Source organism: Malania oleifera, chromosome 8 (genome assembly GCF_029873635.1).
Source record: "Malania oleifera isolate guangnan ecotype guangnan chromosome 8, ASM2987363v1, whole genome shotgun sequence".
In the NCBI taxonomy this organism is placed as follows: Eukaryota; Viridiplantae; Streptophyta; class Magnoliopsida; order Santalales; family Ximeniaceae; genus Malania; species Malania oleifera.
The window spans coordinates 42,610,492-42,634,100 of NC_080424.1; the positions used below are offsets into that span (position 1 = coordinate 42,610,492).

Here is a 23,609-nt window from a genome sequence, read left to right on the forward strand (position 1 = left end):
GTCTTTATACAATTCACAACCACACAATTTTTAATCAATCAAATAACCAATCAATCAACCGAACCAATCAATTATCCAATCAACCACAATATCCAAACCAAGATATAAGATTCAGCTTATTACAAGAATTCAGCTTAATTTTGTTTGTTTGCAGCCCCGTGTATATATGACTTTGATTCAACCTCTTAAAGTAAAGATTGATAATGCAAGTTTGCTGATATAAAGCCCTGTATTAATGATTTTTCTTTCTCAAAATGAAGTGCAATACAAAATCCACAACTCTTTCCAAAAGTTTAGACTTTAAATAACATTCAATTAAAGAGTCTCTGCGTGTTTCACCAATCAACGTACTTCTTTACGGTTTCTGTATAGTATGGATCAAACAACGCACTCCCTTTTGGTTTTCGCAGGGCCAAAAACAATTTAAACTTCAGTTTATTCAATTTCTAAACTTCGTAGTATTTATAATTAAGAATTTAAAACATCCACGCAGTTTATATGTATGCTGCAAATTAAAGAGCATAAGGGAAAGAAAGTGACACTGGGCTTTTACGAGGTTCGGCCTATCCCCAGCCTACGTCCTCGACTTTGGAAAACCACCAAAGGATTCACTAAACCAATTATTTTCCAGGCAGAACAAAACCATTACACACTCCTTCAGTAGGCTAGAGCCCGCCTCTCCAAGTGATACCCCCCACTCGGTCACTCCTTCAATTAGGCTAGAGCCCGCCTCTCCAAACGATACCCCACACTTGGTCAACGATCCAAACACCTGGAATCATCCAAGAGCTACAAGAAAATATGAAGTAAACACTACGTACAAGAATACTCTCAAACAGAAAAGATAAGTACAATATTCAGCACTATGTACTTCAAGAATTTAAATATCAATATGAAATAGAATTGAAGCTCAAGAAAAGAGATCACGAAGGGTTCTTTTAGTGATTGAGAAAACTCAATTTTAGAAATGTATGCTTGTGATTCAGCAGCAATTCAAAAGGTTTTTCCCAAATGGAGTGTGAGCAATAGAGAACTTTGAGAAAGATTAAGAGTTTGATTTCAAGAATGTTGTGTGATTTCCTTGGTTGTTAATTTATTGGGATTAAGGTAGTATTTATAGGCTTTTTAGGATTAGTTTCCTTATTCCCCAAGTTACTTGGAGTGTCCACCAATTTTTTATAACGTTCACATTTGAAAAGCTAATTTTTAGAATTTTCCCATTGAAGTTTAAAAATTCAAATCCCGTGGAGTCAGTCGGCTGGACAGGCGACTGGGTAGTTCATTTCTCAGAGTCAACTGACTGGACAGACGGCTGAGGCCTTTCTGTCTGCCAGAAATGATTTCCATTAATTTATCAGTTGGCTGGCTCCACCACGTTCAAAATGGACAGTTGGTTGGACCTTGTTAGTCGGCTGGGAAAATTTATTCATTTTGGTGTTTTGTAAATCGGCTAGCCAATCTCAGTGTGTTCTGGTCAGTCGACTGACCAGTCCATTTTTCGAAAAACTTTTATTTTTTATTTTTAAACTCTTTTGTTATTTGAAAGACTTAAATGTAACTTGTCAAAAATATTTTCCAAGGTTTTAAAATCTGGTCTTTAAGTCCATATTCAACCCTAAAAGAGTTTCAAAAATATTTCAAAAGATATTTAAAATATGAAGTACATACATAAAGACTTTTAGGACTTTTGACATTATAAGCGCTTGAGTCTTCATGCTTGTCTTTTGAGCTTTCTCTCTTTGCTTTTATTTGACTCTCTTTCTTTGCTTTTCTTTGGCCTTTTGCCTTGAAGCTTTAAGCGTTTAGTACATTCTCTTTATCATCCACACTCTCATGATTTTCAAGTTTTATTAGATATCATCTTGGCATCCATGCTTTGACTCATCTTTGTGATCATTTTACTTTATATTCTCATTCTTAAATCCTGAAATATCATTACTTGACAAAATATACTAAGTTCCACTTGTTTGTTAGCATCAAAATAGGATGTTAAGTCTTATAAGGCTAACAATCTCCCCCTTTTTGATGATGACAAATAATAAGCAAAAAATTTGAGTAAGCCTTAAAAAGACTCCCCTTACAATAAGTATCATCTTAACAATATTTGTAATTTCAAGATCAATATCAATACCAATTTTAATATCATACAATATCATGTTCATCACATCATCTTAACAATGAGATCATCATTCAAGTTTAAATACTTCTCCCCCTTTTTATACATATATCATGTTTTTAATATCATGGTCAATTTTTGCTTAAAACTTCTTTCCCTTTTGACATCAATCAAAAAGAGTAGGATATAAAAAATAAATCATTTTTTTAAGCATATGAATACCAAACATTCATATCAAGCATATGATACCTATTGAGATTTTCATTAATTCTAATACCAATTGATCTTTTGAATTTGTGATACCAATTGAAACATTAAAGAATAATACTAATTGAAAATTTATGATACAAATTAAAAAATAATTCATGATACTAATTGAAAATTTCATATGATACCAATTTAAAAATTAGGGAAAAATCATAACACAAGTAATGAGTCATAATACTCGTCTTGAATTTAATACATTCAAATTTGATACTAATTATGCTTTTTCAAGTTTATCATCTTAAAAGCCACATACTCGCTAGTGAGCATATCAATTCGATTGTCCATTAGATCAATATTACCTTCATAGGTTACTTCTAATTTATCCCAAATTTTTTTTGCTGATTTACATGTCATGACTCTATTGAATTCATTCATATCAAGGGCACAATACAATGCATTCATAGCACTTGAATTTACTTGTAACATCCTATGGTCATTGTTGGTCCATTCATTTTCTTCTTTGGGTATTTCTCTGCCATCAACGATTTTAGTAGGAGTTAAGTCACAATGTGTGACAACCTTCCAAGCCTTCTTTGTAGATAGATTCTCATGCGTTGTTTCCAAAATGTGTAGTTTAAACTAAAAAAGATAGGAGACCTAGTTGAGGGTTGTCCATCTGCAAAGGGAGGTATGCCTAAGTGTGCCATCTAGATCTTTATAATAACTACTTGTTAGGATTTGTTATAACCCCTCTCTAATACCAACGGGAAACCAAGGTGTAGTCTCAATAGAGGGTGAATTGGTTTTAAAATTTTCTTTTAATTTCTTTTAAAAATCCTTAACCTCTTTTACTTATTTTAATGAATTCTTGACTTCTTGTTGCTTTATTCAATACACAACAAATACTTAAGTCTTTATACAATTCACAACCACACAGTTTTTAATCAATCAAGTAACTAATCAATCAACCAAACCAATCAATTATCCAATCAACTACAATATCCAAAACAAGATATAAGATTCAGCTTATTACAAGAATTCAACTTTTGTTTGTTTGCAGCCCTGTATATATGATTTGGATTTAACCTCTTAAAGTAAAGCTTGATAATGTAAGTTTGTTGATATAAAGCCCTATATTAATGATTTTGTTTTCTCAAAATGAAGTGCAATAGAAAATCGAACACTCTTTCAAAAAGTTTAGACTTTAAATAAACTTTCAGTTAAAAAGTCTTTAGGTGTTTCACCAATCAACGTACTTCCTTACGGTTTCCGCAAAGTATGGATCAACCAACGTACTCCCTTTCGATTTACACAGGCCCAAAAACAATTTAAACTTCAAATTATTCAATTTCTAAATTTTGTAGTATTTATAATTAAGAATTTAAAACATCCACGCAGTTTATATGAATGCTGAAAATTAAAGAGCGTAAGGGAAAAAGAGTGACACCGAGCTTTTACAAGGTTCGTCCTATCCCCAACCTACATCGTCACCTTTGGCAAACCACCAAAGGATTCACTAAATCAGTTCCTTTCTGGGCAGAACAAAACCGTTACACACTCCTTCAGTAGGCTAGAGCCCACCTCTCCAAGTGATACCCCTCACTTGGTCACTCCTTCAATTAGGCTAGAGCCCGCCTCTCCAAGCGATACCCCACGCTTGGTCAATGATCCAAAGACCTTGAATCGTCCAAGTGCTACAAGAAAATATGAAGTAAACACTACGTACAAGTACACTCTCAAACATTGCAGATTAGTACAATATTCTGCACTATGTACTTCAAGAATTTAAATATCAATATGAAATAGAATTGAAGCTCAAGTAAAGATATCACCAAGGGATCTTTTAGTGATTGAGAAAACTAAGTGTTAGAACCGTATGCTTGTGATTCACAAGCAATTCAGAAGGTATCGCCCAGATGGAGTGTGAGCAATTGAGAACTTTGAGAGAGATTAAGAGTTTGATTTCAAGAATGTTGTGTGATTGCCTTGGTTGTGAATTTCATGGGATTAAGGTAGTATTTATAGACTTTTTAGGATTAGTTTCCTTGTTCCCCAAGTTACTTGGAGTGTCCACCAAGTTTTTTTAACGTTCACATTTTTAAAACTAATTTTTAGAATTTTCCCACTGAAGTTTAAAAATTCAAATCTTATGGAGTCAGTCGGCTGGACAAGCGACTAGGTAGTTGATTTCTCAAAGTCAATTGGCTAGATAGGCAGCTAAGGACTTTCTATTTTCTAGAAATAAGTTACATTAATTTGTCACTCGACTGGCTCAACCACATTCAAAATGGTCAATTGACTAACTAATCTAAGTTCAAATTGTCAGTTGGTTGGGCAGATTTATTCATTCTGGTGTTTTGTCAGTTAGCTGGCCAATCTCAGCGTGTTCTAGTCAGTCGGCTAATCAGTCCATTTTCTGAAAAATTTTCATTTTTTTTTTTTAAACACTTTTTTTATTTGAAAGACTTAAATTTAACTTGTCAAAAACATTTTTCAGGGTTTTAAAATATGGTCTCTAAGTCCATATTCAACCCTAAAAGAGTTTCAAAAATATTTCAAAATATATTTAAAATATGAAGTACTTACAGAAAGACTTCAAGAACTTTTGACATTTTAAGTGCTTCAGTCTTCATGCTTGTCTTTTGAGCCTTCTCTCTTTGATTTTCTTTGACTCTCTTGCATTGCTTTTCTTTGGCCTATTGCCTTCAAGTTTTAAGCTTTTAGCACATTCTCTTTATGATCCACACTCTCATGATCTTCAAGTTTTAATAGATATCATCTTTGTATCCATGCTTTGACTCATCTTTGTGATCATTTTACTTTGTATTCTCATTCTTAAATCCTAAAATATCATTACTCAACCAAATATTTTAAATTTGACTTGTTTGTTAGCATCAAGATAGGATGTTAAGCTTTGTAACACCAAATATACCCCTTGAGGAAGCTTGTAAATTTTGATTGTGTCAAACCTTATAGGTGGATTTTGAATTCGGCACATCAAATGAGTTAAGTGAAAGGTCTCAAGGAATTAATATATCAATTAATTAAATTATTAGTAATTCATTTTAATAGATGTGTATCTGTAATCTTTACATGGGGAGTTAAATAAGCATTCAATAATAAAAGCTCAAAATTTAATTTCGAATATAAGAGGGAGTGCTATTATAATTCTTTAGTGGTATGAATTATAATTAACGTAATTAAAGATGAATCCGGGTCGGATTAGGAATTCTTAATTATGTGGGAAGCCCTAGTCATATTTGCTTGGAGGTCCCTGCTGTAGTCTATATACACGTGCTCCAATAAATAGCTAGGGTTACATGAGCAAACTCTCACAGAGGCAGATATTTTCGTGAGAGAAGAAAACTCTAACAGCCCCTTACGAGCCCACTCTCTTATGAGCAAGACATGCTCAAGGAATATAGTTTAGATTCCTAGTCATCTTCAAGAGCTCGTTTTCATACTTGCAGATTCGAGATCAAACTAGATAGATCTTGCAGGTATAATCCTAATCATGGAATTAGGGTTTGCATGATCATATCACATTCTTTTTTGGTTATCTGTATGCACTACAGCCGGATCTTAGGGCTATTCCACAAGTCCCTTTTGGGACAACCTAGATAAATGAATAGGAGTTCACTGTTGAGAGGTTTGTGAACATTGTTATGACCGCCCCAGTTGTTAACAACCATTATACTATTGACTACAATACCTTCTCTTTAGAGGCTAAAGTTGTGCACCACTTGATATCCTACAATATTTTTCCTAAAGTTGGGACCAAGGTATATGTATCTTTCCTAGATTGCTTTGTGATGTGGTGCCTCTTCACCAGAAAGAAGTTAGACCTATTGACCTTGATAATTAAGTGGATGTTTATAAAGACCATAGGACACAAGATAATTATGCCTTATAGGGGCATACTCAATAGGGTCTTCCTAAGAATGGGGGTCACAAGGTCAAACTACTCCCTGCTCAGGAAAAGGAAAAATTCAAAGTTATTCTCCTTCACCACCATAAGATTGATGGGATATCAGCTTACTAGAAACATGTGGTTGCCAAAAGTACCTAAGAGAGTTTGAGCCTTTCCAAGAGCTCCATAGGAGGAGCTCCCACAGCTTACAAATGTAGAAATCATGGCAGCCATCATGGGTCTGGGAACATCCTTCACTGAATTTAAGGAATCCCAAATCCAATCCACATGGTCTATGCAGAGAGAACTAAGGGAGTTGGTTGCCTCTTTTGATGCTTGATACATAACACTTTAGAAGGAAGTCAAGGAATTTGCAATCACTTCAGAGGATTGGTACATTGATCTTTGACATAAATATAATGAGTTAGAGTCCATTATGCTATTCAATTTCCATGAACTTAACGACTGCATCAATGATCTGGACAATAATGATGATGATAAAGATGGAGAGGATCAGATGGACGACTATGGAGGGGAGGTAGGATCACTTGGAGGTGCAAGTGCTGGAGATGCATAGGTGACACCCCTCAGGAGGAGCAACATCCAAAAAGAAGCGAGACTTTAAAATTTTTCAGCCCACATACATTTTTTTTTCTTCTCTGGGTTTGTAATCATATACATCATACCTTTTGCTTTATTTTGATTGCATTGCACTACACTACACTGCACCACACCCACTATCCGTATATGCTTATTACTTCTACCTGATGGATGATTTAAAATTCTCGACTGCATGCTTAATTGGAATGCCACCTACATGACTAATGCAGTGATGTATATTGCATACTGGTAGATACTTTTAGGATATTGCATGTTTGATCTAAATGGCATCTGTATGATGCAAAAAAATCTTGAGAATTGCATGTTGTAGTATCATCTAGGTTATCTATGTTCTATGATTTGCAGGTATGGGAAAATGTTTCATTTATAGACGACATGCTACCAAAATTTTATTAAATTTCCTATACATGATTAAAAGATATGCTGAATCACTTTTGAAAGGATGAGGGAACGACAAATGAATTTTCTTTGACTTCATCCTTAAATTTATTCTTTTTTGCATATGCTTTGAATAAACTCTCTTAATCATGGACTCACTTGCATTATGTAAATATTGTTTTTTTTTTTTTTTGAGTCCTAATCTTACCTGGTGCTCTATGAACTTCATATCTTGTTTGTATAGATCTATATTTTGATATGGAATGGTTGTAGGATGCATAAACACATCGCATGATTAAATGATTATTAACCGAAGCTTGTGTGTTCTATATAAATCATTGTTGGTTGGAAATGCTTGATTTAGTTCCATCTACATGATGCATATTATTATGAACTTTCTGTTGTTAATAACCATGTTTTGAAGCACATTCTTATGAAAATGTCCTATTTACAGAGGAAATGCTGCCTAATTTTTTTCTAAAAACCATCTAGACTAAACACAATCTATGTTTTTAGAAAAATTAAGACCTATGAACTTGCATGCGCATAATTTTTTGCCTTTGAGTCCTAAGGGTGTTTTCTAGCACCTTGAACATTATATCCTATTTTCATTGAATTTTATTTGATATGGACTGTTTTTAGGGCAGATCAACACCATGCATGACTTAATATTAGACTTTTGACACATGTGTGTCCTACAGGAATAATTGCATTGGTTGGATTATCAAAATTGCTTAATCTAAATCTAGCATAATTGTCTCCATTGATCTAAATTGATTGCTTACATTCTGGTATATTTAATGAAATTAACTTTTTGATGAGTGTAAGTGTCCAATTGCATCTAAGCACGTTTTCCAATTGATAGGGGAAGCTTTAAAATGTTCTTCTTACTCACCTACCTCAACTCTGTTCATCTAATCACTACGGCCTGGTGTATTTAAAGTTTTTTTTTTTTTTTTGTAACCTACCTTTATATCATGTGCTTAAATGGTTAGCCAGAGAAATGCTGGCTTGCTTAAATTGTTCTTTTAAAGTTTCTTTTTCTGCAAAGTCATAGTATCAATCCCTTATACTTCATGATAGCATTAAACAGTGGATATTTTTTTTTTTTTTCAAATTCATGACTTATGCTATTGTCTATTTCTTTTGTCATGAAAGTCAAACCTTTACGGGCTTTGATTATTTTCAACGATCCTCTTTTTTAAAAGGAGATTCTTGTTCCCTTTTGTTGATGAAAAAAGGGGACATGTTTTGAGAAAAATCATAAATATGTATTGCCTTATGTTGAATATGTTTTTGAAATTATGCATAATGTGAGGAGGAGCCTTTTCAGGCCAACCAAGTTTTGATCCTATGTTTGTCATCATCAAAAAGGGATAGATTGTTAACTTTTTGAGTCCTATCCCTATTTTGATTATGACAAACAAACAACATTTCATGTTTGTACTTAGTGTTGAACAAGTCAAATCCTAGAAAAGTACAGATGATGCTGTAATATGGAAGCCTTGAAAAGCTCCTACATGATCGTATTCCAAGGCCTATTTCACAAACACCTGAGAGCAAAGACAAAAGACTTATGTAATTTTGTGTTGTAATATAATTGGGGTTTGGATGTGCATGGCATTTCACTTGATTTATATTGAAGCTCATAAAAACCTAAATTGACCATAGGAACCCCAAAAAATTAATAAAAACCTTTCATACTCCAAGATAAATATTTTCACAAAAGGTTTAACATATCTTTGAACTTAAGACAAGGGCCAAAAATCATTTTTATGAAGGCCCGGTCGACCGGCCTCCTAGAGTATAAATTGGCTCAATCAACCGACACATGTCAAATGGCCGAACTTGTGAAAGCCCGGTAGGCCGACTATCAAACAAAGGCTCTTTCCTGGCAGACTGGAGGGAAAAATAGTCATTTGATCATGTCTAGTTGACTGACCATATTTTAGTCATAGTTGCCCAGTCGACTAATCTTAAATATAGGCATTTTATAAACTGCCCAGTCAGCCGTACTCTTAAAGGCTTAAATGGAGCGGTCGACCGACACTGTGCATTCGACGGACCGTTCTTAAGCTCGGCAGGCCATTTTTCAGAGATTTGGAAATTCGCATAAAGGTAAGTCGACCGGACCTCAGGCTAGTCGACCATACCTCTCTGGATTTCAAAATTTAAGGCATAAAACAGTAAAAATTTTCAAATTATAATATTAAAATAATGTCCAACGGTCACCTAATGGCCATATTTGAAAAATGTCTATAAATTCAAGCCCAAAACACTTTGCAAATGTTAGAGAACAATAGTAAAAATTCATTTGAATAATTTTATTATTATCGCTACTATTTTATACTCCACTTTCAAAAGATCAAACTCATTCTCCCATACTTCTTATTAGAAAAATCTTTTTGGGAAAAATCTTGGAGTTCATACAAGAAGGCTTTGAGCATTTATTTAAGCTATGTATCTTATTTGGTAGGCCTCTTGTTCTGAAGATTTCAAAGATCAAATCATTTCTCCAAACTCTCTTTATTTTGGAAAATACTTTCTTGGAGAAAATCTTTAAGGGTTTTTGATAAAGGCTTGAGCTTCTATCCAAAGTTCATATACTTAGCTGGAAAGCCTTTTTTCATTACATTTTGTGTTAGTCTAAATGATTAAGTTCTCCTATACGCTGCATTAATTGAAAATTGTTTGTGGAGAATCTCTTTGAGTACATCAAGAGTGCTTTGAGCAATATATTCATTTATATATTCTTTGCTTGAGAAACATCTTGTAATTTGATTTTACACAAGGTCAATCTTGAAGGAAAAATATCTTCCAAATCTTAGTTTTATTCAAAAAATGTTTTTGAGAGGAAAACTTTTACTCTACCGAGCTTCAACTCACAAATCTATTGACTTTTTGAGTCTGGTCCCTATTTTGATTATGACAAACCACAGTATCTCATCTAAGCCCTAAGTGTTTGAATAGGTTTATTTTTCTAAGCACAAATGATAGATGAGCAATGGAAGCTGAAAAGCACTTAAATGCGCACACCATTTGGCGTAATCCATGAATTTGTAAAGGAACAATGCATGAAGTTTTTTGTTTGTTTCAAAATATATTGTAGTGCATTATATTTTCATTTTGGGTCTGTAATAATCAAAGGTCTATAATAATTAACGCACTGCATGCATGGTAGGACTATAAACTCAAATGACCATAGGAAAATCAATGACCATAGATGGTCGACCGACGTCAGGTTTTTTAGGCTAAATTAGAAAGCTTAGACCTTAGAATGACCCTAGGTCCATGCACGTCACTTGGAAAAATCCCCTCTATCTTATATATAAATCATAAGCATGCAAACAGGGGTAACTTATGCTCAAAAATCGGACCTAGGTTTGAAAGGGCTTCGGCCGACCGAACTTAGCGCGTTTAAAACGCCTCGATCCACCGAACTGACCATAAGTCAACTTGTTGACTTTGCTTGGTCGACTGTTCAGTTTATGAACATATCTTCCACAGTCGACCAAACTGGCACGTGTCTCACCCCCCAAGAACTCAGTTGACCAAACTTCTAGTTCATTTGTGATTGAGTTGACCAAACCATATGAATAGTAGACTAAATTTAAGATATAGTTGACCGAACCTCGAACGTTTTCAAAATTGGCTTGAATACAGTCGATCGAAGCTCTCGAGTTGCCATATTTTTAACCACGGTAACTGTGGTTAATTAAAGGTAAATTGGATTAAAGGCTTATTAAACAATTTTTAAAAATTCCTCTTATATCCTAACGGTCATATTTTTATTGAAGGTTATATGTATACCTTCATTTGGAAAACCCAAGAGGAAATTAGTGCCCTAATTAACAAAATTTCTCTTTAAATTTCCTTAAGCTTTTCATTCCAAAACAAGCCTATATACTCCACCCATTCCTATTCCTTTGCTAAAACAAATTTGGTGAGAGTGCTTTGAGAGATCCTACATTGTTTCCTTTAGCTTATACTCTCATATTGATTGTTGATTTTAGAGAGAGTTAAGCCAAAAGTTTTTCCTCGATGATTTAATCAATATAATCTTTTTGGGGAAGAATTTTTAAGCTTATAAGTCTTTGCATTTTTATTGCAAGACTCTTAAGCTTGTCCTGTGCTTTTGAAGAAAATATTTTTGGACAAGCTTGCTTTTCTAAATATCTCTTGTGCTTGAGTTTCCGAAAATTATTTTGAGATATTTGATTATACACTTGAAATCTTTGAAACATTATTTGTGGTTGATATATTTATATAGATTGTTTTAAAGAAACATTGCTAACACAGTGTCACACTTTGATTGTATATTGGCACAATATTGAGAGTAGATTCACATATTTTCACTGAGCTTATACTTCCTATCCTATTGAAGTGCATTGGTTATTGCTTGTGCGCATCGATACAAATCTGCTTGTGTTAGAAACATCTTTATTTGTATGCATTTTTTTTTATTATGTTGTATTTCAGGCATGGCCTGAAGGGGTGTAAATCTAGCCCATTAAGGATTGGTTGTAAGGTTGAGGTTAGCCCTAGAAATTTGACCTGGTATTGTAGCCAGTGCCACTCCACCCCTTAGTGAGCATTAGTGGAATCCTCGGGCTTGCGAGCTGAGGCAGGGACGTAGGCAGTGTTGGCCGAACCTCGATAACATATCGTGTGTCTACTTTTAATTTCCCACACTTTACATTCCTGCACATGTATGTTATATTTGATATATTGTGAATAATGCACATGATTAAATTTCCGCATATTATTTTCATCTGCATAATTGGTATATGCTTAGAAAGACCCTAGGTTGTGTATTACTGATATCTGATTTAACCTAGGAAGAAGTTTTAAAATTCCAATTCACCCCTCCCTTTTGGGAATACACCAATTTCAAAAAAATCATTTGGAGTGCATTTACAATTCAACTTGTACATCTCTGCTTATCTAAGAAGTACTTTATTTGTACAAAAATCATTTATTATCTTTGTATTCCAGGCATGACTTGAAGAGGAATACACCATCCTGTAAGGTGTACCGGTTTGACTCTAGCCCGGTTAGGTGAGTTGAGGAAACTCCGTCTCGTAATGAGAATTGGTTGTGGCTCAGCCCCGTGCCCCGTAATTGAGCTTAGGTGACTCTGCCTCATAAGGAGAACTAGTTATGACTGAGCCCCGTAATTGAGTTAAGGAGACCCCGCTTCGTAAGGAGTATTGTAAACGGCGTCACTCCATCCGATTAAGCGAGCATGTATTGGAATCCTTAAGTGGTTTGGCTTAAGGTGAGGATGTAGGCAGTATTGGATGAACCTCAATAAAAACCCAGTGTCACTCTTTATCTATTCTCTTTACATTCCAGTACTTGCATGCTTATATTTATCTGTTGAGATTACTACATTTGTGTTTGAATATTTATCTGTTGAGATTACTACATTTGTTTGGGAAATACTAGAACTGTTTTATTTGCTTAGCTTGTTTTGACATTCATATATTTGTTGAATTTATATTTGAATGGAAAGACTTTAGGTTGAGTTATACTGATTGTAATTTTAAAATAAGAGTGTTGACGTAGAAATTTTAAAATATCCAATTCCCCCCCCCCCCTCTTGGGATTACACCAATTACATCACTCTTCCCTCCTAAAAGCTCCACCAACTCCCACGTCTAGTTTATATACAATGACTTCATCTCCTCCACCATAGCATTCATCCATGTATTTTTCCATTTGCTGTGCACTGCATCTTGAAAATAGTAGGAACCTTTCTAGTAGTAATGAATGCATAAAACACCAGATCATCAAATTCATAACTAGGTGGTGGCATGATAGTGCATCTAGACCTGTTGTTTTCTTATTAGTCTCCCAAGTTATAACTCCCTGCGTTATTAACAATGTCATCTTTGTTTTGAGTTTGTAACTTGACCTGCATCACATGTTCATTGCTACTGCAATTATCTAGCATCTGTTTCTCTTCCTTTACTTGAGTACGTTGCACTATGACTTTTTCACCAAAAATGATATCTCCACCGATCACCACCTTGTTTGCCATTGGATCACCCACCTTTCTTATACCCTAGAAAGATGTACCGTTCGATCATTGCTCCAAGCTTAAATCTCACTTCACTAGAAATGTTCACGTCTAGACATCTAAACACTCTCATATCGGAGTGGTCTATCGCATAACCTATCCAAACCTCTCCTAAAACTATCCCATCTAGTGATACCCTTGGCGATCGGTTAAGTGAGAAACCCACCACACTCACTAACTTCACCAAGAAGTTCCTTTCAAGTATTGCATACAACCTGACATGCTGCTCACAAAACTCCTTGAAGTAAACCAATGTACTCAATACCAATGTTTGACCTAAGGATCTCTCTCCTAGTCTGATTTTTCACTTCAGCCATAAGTTAAACCTGACAAAAATCTCTGACTTGTGTCGCATGAAGTACACCAAGATCTTTTGTGATAAACTCACTATAAGTGTGGTATGCTCTGATACCAATTGAAAGTGTGGTATGCTTTGATACCACTTATCGGCCCGGGTGTAAAGTCAAAAGGGGGGGGGTGAATGAGCTCTTTTGCATATTTACGACTTTCTCTACAAAATAAAACTCTTGGCAAGTTTGCAAACAATTATATCAAAATATATAAAATAAAATCATGCACAAGATATAAACATAGGAGTAAAGGGAGAGAAAGCTTAACACTGGTATTTTAACATGGTTCGGCATCGAACCTATGTCCACGCCTTGAGACCAACTCAAGGATTCATTTGGTTGTGTTTGAGTCCTTTCTAAGTGAGTGTTCTTTTGATCTTTCCTACTTGACGTCTACTCTGTCCGATCTTTGCCTTTGATCCAGTACTTCATGTATTCATCCCTTGAACATGTACTTAACATGATTTGCAAAGATAAAAACACTAGGAACCACAAATAGGTTAATATTATCAAAACATATTAAACATGATTATGCAGCCACCAAGGCTAACAATCTCCCCACTTTTTGATGATGTCTAACCTATTAAGATTTTAATTAATCTTTGCATCTAAGTGTGTACTTACCATAGCTTGATATGCAAAGATTAGTTCACCTAGAACCACTAATGGATTGTTTTCATCAAAAAATGGCAATTAAGCTCATGTAGCCACCAGGCTAACAATCTCCCCCTTTTTGATGATGACAAACCATTGGTGTTCTTATAGGATATAACTTCAAGCTCCGCCTTAATTTATGCATTATATAAGGTATAAATTTTGCTTCCCTTTACTATATGCATATAAGGCATAAAATAGAAAGTTCATGTAGGATAAAATAACAAGCAAACTGAACTTTCATAACACTACATGCATTTCTCCCCCACATACATTTCTTCCCCACATAACACCACAAAACTTCTCCCCCTTTGATCATCATCAAAATAAGAGGTACTATTCATTTATCTTAAAATTGCTCTAAAAGCCTATTAAGACTAGTTTCCATGTTGGTGAGGTGAGTATGTGCAAAATTCACATACCTATTTTCGGTGCTAAACCATAACATCTGAAAAGCCTAGATTGGCTTTCTTACTGACTTATGAACGATGATCATAAAGTTTATTAGAATGATACCATTTGTCATTGGATCAATCATTCAATGATAACTCTACAATTGTTGATATGATTAGCTCTACTAAACCTCAACTTCGTGCATGGGATATGTTTTACAATGCTTAGACATTCTTAATATATATTTAAGTTTAAGCATATATCATCAAAACATATTATATTACTAGGGAATATATATTTTGTCTAAAAGAGATGGACTAACCTATCATAGCATGCTTTTGAACCTTTATTCATACAAGGTTTTTCAATTTACTACTCATAAATTTAATTCCTAAATAATAAGCTTTGAGCACATGCTATTTCATCCCATAAACAATAGCTAATATTTCAAAAAGATATAAACCAATCAATGAGGTTATATACAATTAAAGTATCATATTGGTTTAATTATTTGAACTCATCAACATTGGCTTGATCTTCAAAAGCTTCTAGCAAAGTAATCAAACAATTTAAAATGCATAATCTACGATTTTTATACTTTTAGCACAATCTTAGTCATCATATTCCTTTTTTTTTTTTTTACCTAGGTATAGTTAAATCTACCAAAATCGTATTTCCTAATCCTAGGTTTTTAAGGAAGCAATAATTCAAAATTATGTGTTTCCTTTTGGTATCCATTCTTCCTTAGGTTCCAAAGAGTTTGTCTTATTCACTACCCATTCCAACTTCCTTTCTTTGCCTCTAGCACCTCTATAAGGGCAAGAATACCAGATATGACCATTTCTCTCACATTATAAAGAAATTTTGTTTGTGTATAAGGGTTTTGATTTATTTTTTTTATTTTTAATTTTTGCTTGATGAGGCATAACCATGTGATTTATAAGAGGATTTGAAATTCTTTTTGGAAAGATTGTTTCTTTTAACTCCCAAAGATTTATTTGAGTTTTCTTTTCCTCTTATGATTTTGCCATGATCTTCATTTTCCTTTTTCAAGAGAGTATTCTCTTTTAAAACATTTGCAATTTGATTTTTCAAATTTCCCACTTCTTTTTGAAAAATTTCATGGTTTGTTTGAGCTTTTTCAATAAGCTACTCATTTTCCCTTTTAAGGGAGACATTTTTATCTTTCAAGGAGGAACAAAGGCAAGGTTCCTTTTGTTTGCATTTTGATTATTTTTCCTCCAAGCTTTTTATTTTAACTTCTAAAGTTCCATGCTCTTTTTCTAAATTTTTGTTCTTTCTTTTTACCAAAATTAATTCATCAAGTAATTTACCCCAATTTTTTACTAATTCATCATAGGAAAGAGCATAATCATCATCATCATCAGAACAAATTTCCTCTTGTTCATTTGCTACGAAGCAAGAGTGTGCTTGTCCCAATGTATATTGGTTACTAGCCTTAGATGAATCTAAGGTGAAGTCTATTTCTTTCTTAGGCTCTTCATGGGTGCTTTGAAGCAAATCCCACATTTCTTTTGTGGTTTCGCACCCAAAAACATGATTGAATTCATCATCATTTAAAGCACAAAAAATGAAATGTCTTGCTTTAGAATTTAATTCTACTAACCTCTTTTCTCTTTTTAAGAGCTCCATTATGTCTTTTGGAATATTCTCATTCTTGTTATTCTTCTTTGTGAATGAGAAGTCTCCTTTGGAGATGATCTCCCACAAATCCAAATCGTGTGCTTGAATGAAGACGACTGTAGTTGGTGCCTTCAAACATTGGTGGTTGATAAAAAAAACCGTCCTAGGGTAGAGGAGATGTTCACCAAATATGTCATTTGATATTTATGCTCTAGATTTTACTCCGAAGAATGTAAGTGCCTCGCTCTGATACTAATTGTAAGTGTGGTATGCTCTGATACCAATTGAAAGTGTGGTATGCTCTGATACCACTTGTTGGCCTAGATGTAGAGTTAAGAGGGGCGATGAATAGACTTTTTCGCGTATTTACTACTTTCTTTACAAAATAAAACTCTAGGTAAGATTGCAAGCAATTATATCACAATATATAAAATAAAATCATGCACAAGATATAAACAAAGGAGTAAAGGGAGAAAAAGTTTAACACTGGTATTTTAATATGATTCAGTAACAAGCCTACGTCCACTCCTTGAGACCAACTCAAAGATTCCAAAATCCACTATAAATTCCTTCACTGGCAAAGAAACCTTACAACTCTGGAACAAATCCCTACCGCTCACCAAGAGCCTTCACTCAGGAACAAATCTCTACACTCGGGAACAAATCTCAACCGCTCACCAAGAGCCGCAAGGTTCACCAAGAAGCCTTGCAAGACGGTTCACCAAGAACCTTCACAATTTGGTTCACAAAGAACCCTTTGCAACAAGAAGATTGATTACAAATAAAGCTCCTCAATTAACCTGAAGTCAATTACAATTCAAACCTCACACTATTCTCTTAAGTAATGAATCATACAAGATTAGAGAGCAAGAGAGAAATGAGTACTTGTGAATATAAATTAAAATGCAAAGTTCTTAGGGTTGATGTTTTGGATATGTTCTTCACTAAAAACTTGTAAATCCTCAAAAACTTGTTTAATCAAGTCTATGGACTCGTAATTATAGCCAAAACCCAAGCTAGTTGTTATCTAACCGTTAGGAGTGATCCCCCTTTGATTGGCTTGAGAACTAGCCGTCTTCTAGCCGTTGGTGTTCAGGTCTCGATGTTAATCATCGACGAGTCTGCCCCATTGTCAATGAGTCACCCTCCATTATTGACAAATCATGCGTTTTCGTCGATGAGTCACTTGGGCTAAAAACTTTCTTTGGCTAATGGAAAAGTTCATCAACGAGTCAATAGTCATTCGTCGATGAGTCCTTGTAATTTGTCGACGATTCAATGACATTCATCGATGATTGCCCTGTTTCTTAAACTAGTAAGCCTTTTAATGTTTTAAACCATTCTTAGACAAAGCATATGATTAAGTCTAATGAAGATTAATATTTGTCCAAAAGAAGTTTCTATCAAACATAAGATATCTTGTTAATGAAAACGCATTTGAAAGCTCATTTGATATATTATATGCTTTTATGTCCTTTTATAAAAAATATGCTTGACTTTATTGAAGCTTTAGGACAAAAAGGTTTGTTTTGACAAAATCGGGACCAAGTATGCAAATGTTCATAATACCAAGATGTTTGAAAACTTGTCTCTTTAGAAAACATATTTGAGTATAGGATGCTTTTGACAAACTCTTTGATTTAACTTTGAAAACAATGAAAGTTGAGTTTGTGACTTTAGTGAAATCCTATATACTCATTTGTCCTAGTATACACATGCATTTTCCTCAACTCTTGCCTAAAAATCATGCAAGAATCAAAACCGCAAGGGTTACAAAATGTACCACCCCAAACACTCCCTATTACATATATTTCTACATTTAGCTTCCTTTGGTTGTGCTTGAGTTCTTTCCGAGTGAGTGTTTTGATCTTTCCAACTTGACGTCTACTCGGTTCGATCTTTGCCTTTGATCCAGTACTTCATGTATTTTTCCCTTGAACCTGTACTTAACATGATCTGCAAAGATGGAAACACTAGGAACCAAAAATAGGTTAATATCATCAAAACATATTAAACATGATTATGTAACCACCAAGGCTAACACTCACAAAATACATATTTCCACCCTGTGATGTTATTCTCATCGGTCCTTAAACATCTGAATACATGTAGTTATGAACACCCTCCGTTTTGTATGTGGTTTTTATACACAAATTGTTATTACCTAACTCAAATTCTACAGTTGCAGCTCCACCTACAATTGTGATACCCTATAGTGCCAAGTTAATTTCCGCTAACTTTTGTCCCTTCATCACCATAAAGTCGCCTTCACACACCTTCATTATCCCACTTTCAAACTTGTAGCTATACATGTTACAATCTAAAGTGCCTAATGAAATCACATTCTTTCGTAGATCCAGTACATGCCTTACATCACACAAAGTTATCACACCACCATCACACACCTTAATTCTGATATTTCCTATTCCAATAATTTTACATGAAGCATTATTTCCCATCAGAAAAGAGCCAGAATTAACTGACCTGTAGGTGTTGAACTAATTTCTATTTGGTGTCATTTGATAAGTGAGTTGTTCTCAAATGTGCTTCCAATTGTAGAAGCGTCAAGTTGTATCAAGGATAAGTCTAGGATCGTATTCCACAGGGACCAATGATTGTCAATGTGTTTGTGAAAGTTTATTGTAAAATATGATAATGTAAGAGAAATATGATGAAATAAAATGCTATGTAAAATTATTTTTGAATTTTTATGTTTATGAAAATAGTAAACAAAATGGGAAGTATTATATTCTAAACGAAGGATTTATAAAAATATTAGAATGTATGATTAAGCTAGGAGGATCTCAGGTTGTGATTATGTTTTGAGGTGTAAGCTAAATTAGGAACTATTGTTAGGTAAAAAAATTAAATGATTAAAAAAATGATAAAATGAGATTGAAATTTTATCAAGACTCAAAAATATAAATCCAACACAGCAACCAAAACAAAACACATTCATTGAAGCAAATTATCAAACACTTGGGCTACGGGTCCAACATCAATTGCTTCCACCATTTACTAGTTTTTTAGATATTGCTCCTCTTCTTGTTAATCCAATCAAGACATTAATAAGATGAAATATGCAAATCTAAGCTCAAGTAAACTTTCCAAGTCCCAATAGAACAAAATAAATACTCGCACTAAATATCAACCAAAACTCATATAGCACCTAGTTAACGAAACTCCTTGATTACTTCAAGGTTCTGCTGTGCTTAGTGTCAACAACAAAATAAGAAATAAGAACAAGAGATTTATCAAACTATCCTATGCAATTATTAGTTTTAGCCAAGTAAAAGCATGAAATCAACATCACAAAAAAGCAACAGAAATTGAACTGCAACTCAAGCTGTAAAGCTTAACCAAACATATTTTAAATTTGAATTTTCTAGAACAAATTAACCCAGAAAAAATTCATTACAGCAATAAAAAAAGAAGGAAGACAAGGGAAGAAAGGAAGAAGGTCTTGCAGCACTCCCCTAATTTTTAGCACTGCCTGCTATTAGCAGATAATATATCCTGTAGCCTTCATCACATAATGATGCATTTACCAGAAACAATATTCAGCAGAGCAGTAGAGATATTCAGCAGAGCACCATAGTAGTAGCTTCCACCTCTTCATCACACAATGCTACAACAACTTTTTAGTTATCAGCAAAACCAATTACCAGTTACCTGCAACAGCCTGCAAGAGCATTTTTTCAATTAGCAAAACAGAGTCCCCGCATTCAACCTGCTACATATATATTCAGTTGAAAATTTTTTATTATGTTAACATTTTATTCTTTCAGTTAAACATTTTGTTATTATCATGTGTATATAAACATCTTTTGTAATACTTTTCGAGATATAGAATTTGAAATTCATTTACACTTTCAATATGGTATCTGAGCAAATCTGAAGTTCTTCTGCATTTTATTCCTGAAGCTTTCTTGAAATTCTCATGGCTTCTACCAATTCTTCTTCATCCAATACTTCCTCGAATTCATCAACTGTAGATGATTTCCTCAATCCTTATTTTCTGCATCATGGAGATAGTCCTGGTGTTGCTCTCGTTACAACATCGCTCACTGAAACAAACTACCATACATGGAGTCATTCCATGATTACATCTCTTCATGCTAAAAATAAACTCCCATTCATTGATGGCTCTCTTCCACAACCTACCATTAATGATCCTCTTCATTTTGCATGGGGGCGCTGCAATTCAATGGTTGTTGCTTGGATTACAAATTCGTTATCAAAAGACATTGCATCTATTGTTTTATTTTCTGATAATGCAAGAAACATATGGCTAGATCTGCAACAAAGGTTTTCCAAGAGCAGTGCACCACGAGTTTTTCAGGTAAAGAAATCAATCTCAGATCTTTCTCAAGGTCAATTGTCTATCACTTAGTATTACACTTAGCTGAAGACTCTATGGGATGAACTCCAGACTTATCTCCCTGCTCCTTGTTGTTCCTGTTCACCATCTTGTTCTTGTGGAGCACTTCAGAAAGTATTTGAACGTGAGCAATTTGATTATACTATACAATTTCTTATGGGATTAAATGATTCTTTCTCAGGTATACGAGGTCATTTGTTAATGATGGATCCTCTTCCAACAATTAACAAAGCATTCTCATTACTACTTCAAGACGAAGGCCAGCGACAGCTTACTTCAATTTCAGCTCCGATCTTTGATTCAGCTGCTATGGCTACAATTAAACCTTCATTCAATGCTGCAAAATCTTTCAAGAAAGACAAGATTATGTTCTCATTGTGGAATTTCAGGTCATACTATTGCAAAATGCTACTGTCTTCATGGTTTTCCACCTGATTTTAAATTCACCAAGTCAAAGAAAGAAAATTTTTCTGCAAATCAGGTTATCTCGGACAATCCTTCTTTACCATTTACCCAAGAATAGTGTACTCAATTTTTGGCTCTTCTTCAGCCTTCACCTCCATCATGTTCAGGTTTAGCAGCCTCCACTATTCCCAATGGTAGCTCCTCCTTAACCTCAATGCATATGACAGGTATGTCTTCATCAGCTTCATCTTCCATTTTTGCTTCTAATTGTTTTTCTTCCTTGTCTTCTTCTACTCCTTGGATCATAGACACGGGTGCAACTGATCATATGGTTAGTAGCGTCAATTTTTTAACTTCCATTACATCTTCTGTAAAAGCCTCTGTAAATTTGCCAAACGAAAATTCAGTTTCTGTTACTCACATTGGTACTATTTTTCTCTCTTCTTCTTTAATCTTACATGATGTTCTCTGTGTTCCCTCTTTCAAATTCAATCTTATTTATGCTAGTAAACTATCATCTTCACTAGCATGTTGTCTGATTTTTTTCTTCATCTTTTTGTTTCATCCAGGACCTGCGGCTGTGGAAGACGATTGGATTGGGCAGATTATCTAATGGCCTTTATCATCTGCTTTCTTTTTCAAATAATAATTGTTCTTCTGCAAATACTATCAATAACAACTTTTCTTCAAACAATACACATAAGTCATTTGATATTTGGCATCAAAGACTAGGCCATCTTTCTTCTGAACGATTGTATCTGTTACGTCATCATATTTAATTTTCTACTTCAAACAAACATACATGTAATGTTTGTCCACTTGCAAAACAACATAGACTTCCATTTCATCATAGTAAATCTGTATCCACTTTTATTTTCAATTAATTCATGCAGACATTTGGTGTCCATTTGCAACTCCTTCATTATAAGGTTTTCATTATTTTTTGTCCATTGTTGATGATTATTCCAGATGCACATGGATTTTTCTTATGAAATCAAAATCTGAGACTCGTATGTTACTTCAATCTTTTTTTGCCTTAGTTCACAATCAATTTCAGTCAACTGTTAAAATAATAAGAACTGATAATGGTTCAGAATTTAATATGACTGAATTTTATCACTCAAATGGGATTATCCATCAAAAGTCCTACATCAATACTCCTAAAAAAAATTCTGTAGTGGAACGAAAACATCAACATTTGCTTAACGTTGCAAGATCAATTCGTTTCCAAGCTCATCTTCCATTAGCCTTCTGGTCTAATTGTATTTTAGCAGCAGCATATATCATCAATCGTACACCAACTCCTCTATTATCAAATAAAACTCCTTATGAACTTTTATTTGGTAAATCTCCGGATTATTCTCACATGAGAGTTATTGGTGCACTCTGTTTTGCTTCCACTCTTCCTTTTAATCGTCATAAATTTGATGCTCGTTCTCGTCGTTGCATCTTTCTTGGTTATCCATTTGGCATCAAAGGCTACAAACTGTTTGATTTACAATCTTATCAAACATTTGTTTCTCTTGATGTTATTTTTCATGAAAATGAATTTCCTTTTGCTTCCTTACCTTCAGATTTTCTTATGTCACCATCAATTTCTGATATTGCTCTGCCTACTCCTCAAGCAGACTGTTCTCCTGATTTTTCACCAAACACTCCATCTGCATCAAGCAGTATGCCATCTTCTTCATCTCAATCATCTGATTCTAATTCTCTTCCTCTTCGAAGAACAACACGTCCTAACCATCCACCTTCTTATCTTCGTGATTACCACTGTTCTCTGGCCAATAATTTTACATCAGTCCCTTCTTCTCTTCACAGTTCAGACCTACCATCTTCAGGTAATCAGTATCCTCTATCTTCGGTTTTGTCATATTGTAGTCTCTCTTCAGCCTATCATTCTTTTATATTGAATGTTTCTAGCCATACTGAACCACAATATTATCATCAAGCTGTTAAAATTGCTGAATGGCGCAATGCCATGGATAAGGAAATACGTGCACTTGAGGAAAACCAGACTTGGTCTCTTGCTAAATTACCTCATGGCTACAAAACCATTGGATGCAAGTGTGTCTATCGCATTAAGTATAATTCAAATGGATCCATTAAATGATATAAGGCCCGATTAGTAGCCAAAGGCTACACTCAACAGGAAGGCATTGATTATTTTGACACATTCTCTCTAGTAGCCAAAATGGTTTCTATACAATGTGTATTAGCTGTTTCTGCAATTAATAACTGGTTTATTCATCAACTTGATGTTAACAATGCTTTCTTACATGGTGATTTATCAGAAGAGGTCTATATGAAACTTCCTCCAGGTTATGGACCAAAGGACAAAACTGATTTGGTTTGCAGACTTCATAAGAGTCTTTATGGGTTGAAGTAGGCTTCCAGACAATGGTTCTCTAAGCTTGTCACCACATTACTTACTTATGGATTTTCTCAATCCAAATCTGATTCCTGTC

At 34.3% G+C, this 23,609-nt stretch overlaps 1 protein-coding gene across 1 annotated transcript; it reads left to right on the top strand.

Annotated features, from left to right (window-relative positions):
* Positions 1-20,295: 20,295 nt before the first annotated feature.
* On the top strand, positions 20,296-21,171 carry LOC131162654 (uncharacterized). Its single transcript, XM_058119262.1, has 2 exons — positions 20,296-20,697; positions 20,848-21,171. The coding sequence occupies exons 1-2, from the start codon at positions 20,296-20,298 to the stop codon at positions 21,169-21,171; spliced, it is 726 nt and encodes a 241-aa protein (XP_057975245.1).
* Positions 21,172-23,609: the final 2,438 nt, after the last annotated feature.